Source organism: Nelumbo lutea, chromosome 1, assembly GCF_056320005.1.
Source record: "Nelumbo lutea isolate HS-2025 chromosome 1, American lotus-T2T, whole genome shotgun sequence".
Lineage (NCBI taxonomy): Eukaryota > Viridiplantae > Streptophyta > Magnoliopsida > Proteales > Nelumbonaceae > Nelumbo > Nelumbo lutea.
In genome coordinates, this window is record NC_142684.1 from 70,798,418 (window position 1) to 70,807,725 (window position 9,308).

Here is a 9,308-nt window from a genome sequence, read left to right on the forward strand (position 1 = left end):
ATTCAACTAGGGATAATTTTGGAAGAAAAAAATTGAATAAGTGCTTATTGTATAAGTACTCAAAACAAGCTGGAAATTTAAACTTAAAAAATAAGTTCTTATTTAAAAAAAAAACACTTATTTTGGGCTTATTTCCTAAATACTAATTAAGTGTTTAATAGTCCAAATAAATACTTATTTTGAATAAACACTTATTTTTAAGCACTCCCAAACAAGGCCTGGTGTTTATTGCTTCGATAGAAACTGTATATATGTTCTTGATATTCAATGCCACTTGATGCAGTAATCTCTCCCCCAGTGTCTCGATCTGCTGCAATGGAGGGGATTTTCCAAAAAAGTAAACCTGTAAAAATTATTGGTTTAATTATGCATGAGCGTTTTCTTTTTTGGTAAAGTAAAGGTGAGCTGTACAAGTCTGGGATAACCTTTCCCCAAAAATCATGCCAACAAATGAACTTTAGAGGCTTAGAAAGCACAACGAGAAAATTGCTAACAGGAGAAACTGAGTCGAGAGTTTGTTTCGCCAACCAATAGAGAAAATCACACCATATGCATGAGTGTTCAAGAGTGATAATGAAATCAATTTGCCCCATGAGCCATTGGGGTTGGACGCCAAAATGGAGCAGTCTCATGCTCAATTTGAACCCATTAAATAGATGCGAAAGAGCTGGATGGTCATAGGAGAAACGTTGGGCTCCTCCTCCGCAGATTTTTATTTGGGCAAAGACCCTGAGGTGTAAGTATGTATTTACACCGTTGATTAGGAGGCCATTATTGATTTTTTGAGTTTTACATCATTGTTGTTTGATAGTAGTTACAGTGTGTGTCATAGGTCTGTTAAAGGGAGTCCACGTGTCAAGATATTAGATAGTACCTTTCAATAATGGGAGATGGTTTGAAGGTGGTTAGTGGGTAAGTAAAATCGGGTGAGTAGTAGGACTAATTAAGTGGGGTACGTTGTTAGTGACATGTAGGGATTAATTTGATTTTCTGTTATTGTATGCCAAATACGTCCATAGTGCTTGTGTTAGTACATGGCTGAGTTTAGTGTTTAGTGCCATATTTGGGGGGTTAGTTAGTTCAGAGAGTCATGATAATTTGAGAGTTAATTGTAGTCTATATGCATTCTTGTAGGTATCGTTTTGAGGATATGAATTAAAGAATTTTACCTAAAACCGTTTGGTGTTTATCGGAGCTCTCTCGTCTACCTTGAAGTAGACAAAATTACGTTATTTAATATAAGTTTTCATCGAATTTTGAAAAGATCAGTGTAAAAGTGCAGATATAACTTTTCCTAAGTTAGGGTTTTACATCGATTTTATGTCAGTGGTAGTTTTCCACCTATGGAAGTCCAAACTAGAGTTTTACACTCATTTGATATCTAGAATTATGGTTTTTAAAACCGATCTGGTGACTGAATCGGTCAGGGGTTATCGGTTCGAACGAATGGTCAGTCCATTTTGACAAAAATAATTGAAAATTTGTTAAAACCGTTCGAACAGTTAACTGGCCAATTCAGAAATTCGTTGATCAAAATCAACAATTTTGAGAAAAAAAAGCAGTTTTAAGGAAAAATGAAACCGGTCAGATAACTAGTTCCCAGTTTTTCCAGTCCAACCATCGGGTCCGGTCTGATTTTAAAAACAGTGTAAAACAACATCAAAATGCTAGTAAATTCGGCCGGAGTGTGAAGTCTGACCGGTTCCCAATTTTTCCAGTCCAACTGTCGGACTAGGATAGGTTACGGAACAGTTTTGTCTATCGATTGTGGATCAAACAATTATGAAATAAAAATATAAAAAATGATCAAAAACCATTGTCTGAATTGACAAATTAACAGTCTGATTACCTGAGTCAGCGAACCACTAACTCAATCAACGGTTTTTGGGATGAAACAGAACCGGTTCCCGAGTCAACCGGTCCCACCATTTGGTCCGGCCCGGCCCCACAACGTCCCGCGCCCATCCCGGCCATGTATTGAATACAGACATCATCATTTCTGTTATTACCATCAGGAGATATAACCAATACACGGCGGGGAAGTGCACGTTTTGGGGGCTGATTTGAACTCAGATATATGATAAATTGGTGAGAGCTTAACCTTAATTGGCAATGGTGAAAGGGCCACAACAGGAGATTGGACATGCAGCTTGTCCCGGCTTCCTGCTCTTGGCTCATTGACAGGACAGTAAAATATAACTAGCATGCCTGATCATGTGAGTATGTGACTCGAAGCCCTCACAGTTTCTCCCACCGTTCCCTTAAAAACTGGCGATAAGGTGGCTGCCGTCTGGTTGGCAGCTAGGAAGTCGGAACCCTCACAAATTTCTGACAATACATAATGGCTCTCCCGATCTGTTTTATTACAATAATTGTTGAATTTAACCATTTAACAAACCCAACCTTCTTAGCTGCAAGCCTGCAACTAACGCTTCCCAGAGGCCAGAGTCCCAGATAGCTTTACTCTTTCATTCTCTACCTGGTTCATCTTCTTCATAATTCATAACCTTGTATGCATGTTATCGTGCAGGTGATCGAAAGCAGTACGGTAATGGCACATCAGACCATTCCATGCCTCCTATTAACTCATATTGCCTTGCTGCTGCTTCTCCCTCACCAAACCACTGCCAGAGTTCCTGCCGTTATTGTCTTCGGTGACTCCTCAGTCGACTCGGGGAACAACAACCAGATCCCAACCATACTCAAGAGCAACTTCAGGCCCTACGGTCGTGATTTTGAGGGAGGAAGACCCACAGGACGGTTTTCCAATGGCAGAATCCCATCCGACTTCATCTCTGAGGCTCTCGGAGCCAAGCCGACTGTCCCTGCCTACTTGGATCCAATGTATAACATTACAGACTTCGCGACCGGAGTTTGTTTTGCCTCTGCCGGCACCGGCTACGACAATGCCACCTCTGCCGTATTAGTAAGTGTCCTGTGTATTTGTGCATGTTATCTATTATTGGGTAAGCCTAGAATCATCTTGTTCCTTTGTTTTCATCTCATCTTCTGCGTAATTCCGGGCGCTGCAGTCTGTAATACCTCTGTGGAAGGAATTGGAATACTACAAGGTTTACCAAAGAAGACTGAGGAACTATCTTGGGGAGCAGAAGGCGAATGAGGTATTGAGCGAAGCCTTGTATCTGATGAGTCTGGGGACCAACGACTTCCTGGAGAATTACTACATGTTGATAGGCCGATCGTCCCAGTTCACGGTGGAAGAGTACGAGAACTTCCTCTGCAAGATTGCTGAAAATTTCATTAAAGAGCTCTACGGTCTGGGAGCGCGGAAGATATCGTTAGGTGGGCTCCCTCCAATGGGATGCTTGCCGCTGGAGAGAACCCTCAACTACATGTTCGGGAGTGGTTGTATCGAGGATTACAACAGGGTGGCCGGCGATTTCAATATGAAGTTACAGAGTCTGGTAGTGAAGCTAAACCAGGAGCTTCCTGGGATCAAACTGGTCTTCTCAAACCCATACGATATTCTCATGGAAATCATTCAGAATCCATCTTCGTTTGGTAAGTCCTTGTTCTCTTTAATTTCTGTTCTTTTTCTCACTACTGACAAATTTCATGCATGGCGCGGGTTGGTTATGCACATTGCCTTGGATACATGATCATACATTGTTGTGGCCCCACCCTAAATGACATGACGTCGTGGTGGGACCTGCACATCCGCACAGAAGAGTTATGGAGGTGCTTCATCGGCTCAACGCCAAGGTGAAATGCTAGTAAGGACCAATGGTTATATGACACGTAAGGTGGCCATTCGCTTTATTCGTTTGCAATTTGCAAAGATAAGGCAGTTGGGTGGTGTTAGGGTGGACCTCGACGTACGGAGTACGAAACAAACTACTTCTCTGCCCCAACAGGATGCATGTGATGGTGGACACCTTTTCTCCCACGGAGAAGATTCGGCGAGTACCGTCATGGACCCGAATCCTAGTTGGGGCCCACGTGCATGGACAGACCCTGATGAAACATTACAAGTGGTGAGTGGACCTTTTGACTATTCGAACATTGTCGTATTATGAATCCTCTAGGTCTAGGGAAAGCTCGGCCAATAAGGACACACCACGCCATCCTCGCGTGTAAGAGAAAGCTGACGTGGTTTATCACGATTAGTGCATTTTAACGTGTATTACCAATAGACATGTTCATGGACCGGGCTTTTGCTATTTATTATCATAAATTTTTCAGGCCTGAGCCCAAGCACGGTCCATATAAAAAGCCCAAAGCTCGGGCCTGAGACCAAAGTCCGACCTGGGAGCCTAAGTGTTGGTGCCCTCCGAGGATTGAGAGAATGGTGCTTGCTGAATTCGTCAATTTCTGGGAGTCTGAGAGTGAGAATGGAAACTGAGAAAGAGAAGATAGAAGATGACAACAGTGCTAATTAGACAGAGAGAGAGAGAAAGAGAATTCACCACTCGAGAGAGAGACGATCTGGATCTGCTGGCACCAGTCACTGGTGCTTGAGTTCGCAAAATGAAAACGGTGCGCCCAAGTTCTAGTGGCACCAGCTGGAGAGAGAACTAAGAAGATAGAAGACCTAGTTCTAAAAAGAGAGAGAACTGAGAATGAGAAGAAAATGAAAATGGTGCTAGCTGGAGAGAGAGAGAGAGAGAGAGAGAGAGATCACTGCCGAAGAAAGAGATGACTACTTCCGGTGGCATCGACCGCCGGTGACTGAGTTCGTAGGTGCAATTGGGTTCGTCGGTTCTGAAAGTTGAGAGGGAGAAATGAGAGCCGCTTCTGAGAGTGAGAGTGAGAAAGGAGAAAGAAAAGAAAGTTTTTAAGTATTTAGAGTTAGGGTTAGACAGTTTAGGAAAAGTCGGGCCGAGCCGGGCTTTTTTAACAAGTGCCAAGCCCGGCCCGTAAAATAATCGGGCTTGGGCTTTTAGGCTTGAGGTCAAGCTCATAGGCTAAAACACATGCTCAAGCCCTTCCGGGGGCTGGGCTGGCCCGTCAGGCTACCCGTCCCATGAATAGGTCAAATTACCAAGAAAAAGAAATAGCTTTATGTAGATATGTTTTTTTTGTCGAGTTGTCTAAAAAATTTAGGTCACGTTTGGTTTGCAAGAATACTGAAGCTCATTTTGATTCTAACTATTTGATTGAGTAGAATTGGAATTTCATTTTCACTTCCCATGAATTGGTATTCTTCCATTTGAGAGAATGTTTATTACCTCCCACTCCCTTGAAAATAAAATCCCATTTTAATTGAATTTAATTCTCATTTCAATTTCTATCTAAATTAAACATACTATAAAAATAGATTATTCCGGATTCTAACTGTAAACCAAACAGATCTTTGTTAAATTGAAATACGCGTGCTGTCTTAGAAGCTCCAGTGTCTCCTGACATTTATTGAAAATTGGAATCACGTTAAGACGACGACCACCAAAATTTCATTCCAATTATTTATTTAGAGCAACTCTCTTAAGTTAACACACACTATTGTACCCCAGGATGTATATAACATATTTAATATATGATAAGTCATAGGGTTAGTTAATTGAGTGGAGTGATCAATAGTACCGGTTTACTGTGGGTAGTTGGCAATTAAATTTGGGGTAGCATCGTTTTTGGTGAAGGGTCAGCGTTGGTTGAGTGGGTTGGGACCTTTGGTAGCTCAGAAGTCAGAAGCGCTGTATTTATTTTAACATGTCACATACTCACATGGTAGTGAAAAACACTGGGTTGGGTGAGCAAATGCTAAACCCTAACCCTAAATGTAGGGTCAATCTACGGGTCAATTCAGGTTATTCTTAAAAATAATAGAAATTTTATAAAATGAAAAGTACATAAAAATGTTAAAATTAGAGGAATTAACTTTAGAAGTCCAAATATAAAATAAGAAAAATTTTGAACATTCAACAATTCAAAGAATAAATGATAAATTGTAAAGATGAAAGAGAGAAAGCTTCTAAGAATATATAAATAATCCCATTTGGACCTAACAATCAGGCCAATGGGTTGACCTATGACCTAACCCAGCCCAACCCAACCATTTTTTTTTTCGGATTGGATTAGGTCAGGTCATTCTCAAATTCAGATAGTTAAATATGAGACCCTAACCCTGCTTTTACATGTTGGGTTGGGTCAAGTTCATGGATTGGGTCAACTTTTTGCCAGGTCTATTTTTAAGAGTTCAAGTTGGACTTTTAACCATTATCCTTTTTTTTTATTATTATTTAACTAGTTATTTAATTATCTTATAGACTTATCCAGTAATAAATGAATTAATTTAGGCACATCGATCATTCTCAAACAGCCTTTTTAAAATAGAAGTGGGGTACACATTTTAAAGGGGTGATTGTTGGCAGCCACTCCCATGCAACGGTTAATGAAAGGGAGAATGATAGTTCAGCCCAGGGTCAGAGTTGATAAGCACAAAATACTGTTGGGATAGATGCCAACTCGGAATTGATGCTAATTCATGCACGGGCATTGGTGCATAAATGTATAGGGTGGAGGTAATTTAATTTGAAATATTGTAAATCTGCAATGGAAATTAAAATTCTGTAATAAACCTGTCCGTACTTCTCCATTAATAAAAATGCTGGATGGGGATATGGTGTCTCTCTCAAGATCTGCAAGGCCAACACCTATTCAAATTTTCAAACTGGCCCGTTCATCCACAGAATGACAGAATGCCAATCCGAAACATGAGGGACGGTCCAGCCTCATACGTTATAAGTTGACGGTTGAGCCACTGATTCGGCAGAAAAACAAAGAAGTGCAAATCAAAAGTTCAAAACTCAAACCAAAAAGAAAAAAATAACAAACTATCTAAATATAGGCAAAATCTATGATACCAAGAGAGCTTTCATCAATTAAATCATCTTTTGTTGAAATTTTTTCACAGCTCTATAGATAATTTGATAAGCTAATATATATTTTTTTCTGTGTTTTTAATACAGTTAATTAATATATTAATTAATCGATAAAGATAAATTAGATCAAATTTGACAATATTTTTTTATAGCATCTCAACGTGATATGAACATAAAAGAGGTTCAAAAATCAGTTTTCTTTTTATAAAAACTAAAATCCGTAAATTTTGATAAATACCACCTGATTGATCACCTCTCCCATGATACCTTTTGACTGAGATTAAGTTTTTAAGATATTATTTCATTTCCATATCATATGATAGCCGAACCCCTAATATTATTAACACAATTAGGTGACATTCTAATTATTAGAGTGCTTATTCGTCATTAGTTCCTTAATTTTATCTTATACATTATTATCCTATGTGACAACAGGATTCGAGAGTGTTGCAGTGGCATGTTGCGCAACAGGAACATTTGAGATGAGTTACCTCTGTGGTCGATTTAATCCATTTGCATGCACCGATGCGAACAAATATATATTTTGGGATTCCTTCCATCCCACAGAAAAAACAAATCGTATCATCTCTGATCACCTATTGAATACCGCTCTTTCTGTGTTTTTCTGATAAATTATCCAAATTCATTAATGTCTATACATACCTAATTATATTATTAATTTGCCCATTTGATGTTTCATTTGTACTATCTATCTTATTAAACAGTGTTTTTGGTAAGAAGAAGATGAATAGGTTTTTTATTCTTTTATTGATATTATTTTTAAAAAATTAATCTATTTTTGAATTATTTTTAAATATATGATATTAAACCTCAAAAATTGCCCTTATATACTATTACCCCTTCAAAATTTAACTTATTTTATTTGATTACAATATAAATGAAATAAATTAAGACAATAAACAGAATAAAATATGATCCAAAACAAAATTAGATTAAAATTTGCATTTCTTCATTGAATAAAACTGCACAGCAATCAAATACAGCAATATTGTATTTGTGGCTTGTACTTATTAGTCGTGACACCAGCAGGCAACTGAATCCCATTTGATACAAAATTGATCGGAGTATCTTGAAGGGTTAAGAAAAGCTACAGTCTGTGTCGTGAACCATATGGATTGAAAATATGAAACGGATTTGTTGCTAGCAAACATATATAATGCTCATATAGATTTGCCATGTGGCAACTTAAGGAATATTCTACAACATAATTAGTTTGATTTTTAAAAACAAAATAACTACTACAGCAGCAAAATAACAAGGTCGGTTCTCTTTTTAAAAAGAAACAACTGTCACATCAGCAAAACTCTATCGCTTTTTTGCTGATGTGGCAGTTTTTTTTTTTTTTTAACAGAAGAATGCAGGATGTAAAACACCCATTAAGTTAACACGTAAGCAAAATTCTTTCATCACCTTCCATGCCATGTGATAAATAAAACAAAACCATCTATTTTTCCTATTCACTAATATGCACTACTTTACCCAAAACTTTCTCTCATCCTTTCATAGCTGATTGTTGGCCCATGGGACTTTTTCTTTCTCAAGATTCACCGGCCCCACCAATATATGGGAGGAACAAGCTTTATTTGGTTGAACAGAAATACTTATTTGTATATACAAAATTTATAAATATAATATACAAGGTTTTGCATTATACATATTTGTATTTGGATTCTTACCGAAATATAAGGTTTTGCATTCAACATATTTGTATTTGTACTCCTTTCGTATCAAAGTCAGCCACCAAAAACATGATTTTTCATGTCCCATCCGCAAATCAACCTAAAGCTTTTGGTATTTGATGAGAGAGAAAATGGATATTGAAAGGAAACAGTAGAAAATTAAAAAAAAAAAAGAAAGAGAATATATTTTCCTATTAATTAACTGTTTGAGAGTAAATAAAATTACTATATAGAATTTGGCCAGATTTTTTTACCAAAAAAAGCCTTGTTCATAGGCATGGGCTGCCAGAGTTGGAGACCTAACCCACCATTTGCTTTTGGTCTACACAATTTTTTCCAAGCTATGGTGTGTTTGGCATGAGAGTGATCGTCTCCTTGCCACCAGAAATCCCCAGTGATCTTGTCCATCTGTTTGTCAACCTTGTTGAGAATCATCGTGATCATCATGGAATAAACTGGCATGGATTGTATGACTGATTTCACTAGTGTGGCTTTACCCGCTTGAGAGAGAAGTTTAGAACTCCATGCTATAATTCTTTGTGTGATTGATTCGCTCCAGTAGTTCTGTGTGTGAGAGATGGTCTCTAGTTTGCATTTGAATTTGTGCATGCCCTCCAGTGAGTTTTTGACTTTCAAAGTATGACAAATGATTTTCTGATGTTGTCTGGGCACATCATGGTTTTCAAAATTTGATCGGATCAGACAGTCGGATCGAAAAACCACGAACCAGTTTGGTGATCGGTTTCTTTTTTCCTTAAAATTGAATTTT

General features: G+C 38.2%; 1 protein-coding gene across 8 annotated transcripts; it reads left to right on the forward strand.

Moving 5' to 3' along the window:
• The first annotated feature begins 619 nt into the window (after positions 1 to 619).
• Positions 620 to 7,607, forward strand: LOC148875210 (GDSL esterase/lipase At4g26790-like). Of its 8 annotated transcripts, none has more exons than XM_088966168.1 (4): positions 620 to 736; positions 2,531 to 2,926; positions 3,033 to 3,522; positions 7,275 to 7,607. In XM_088966168.1, the coding sequence occupies exons 2-4, from the start codon at positions 2,552 to 2,554 to the stop codon at positions 7,466 to 7,468; spliced, it is 1,059 nt and encodes a 352-aa protein (XP_088822294.1). In that variant the 5' UTR covers positions 620 to 736; positions 2,531 to 2,551; the 3' UTR covers positions 7,469 to 7,607. The 8 variants fall into 8 exon arrangements, 6 of the variants coding, with proteins under 6 accessions (XP_088822294.1, XP_088822293.1, XP_088822291.1 ...); XM_088966167.1 differs by having other exon boundaries at positions 678 to 740; XM_088966165.1 differs by lacking the exon at positions 620 to 736 and adding an exon at positions 2,062 to 2,216.
• Positions 7,608 to 9,308: the final 1,701 nt, after the last annotated feature.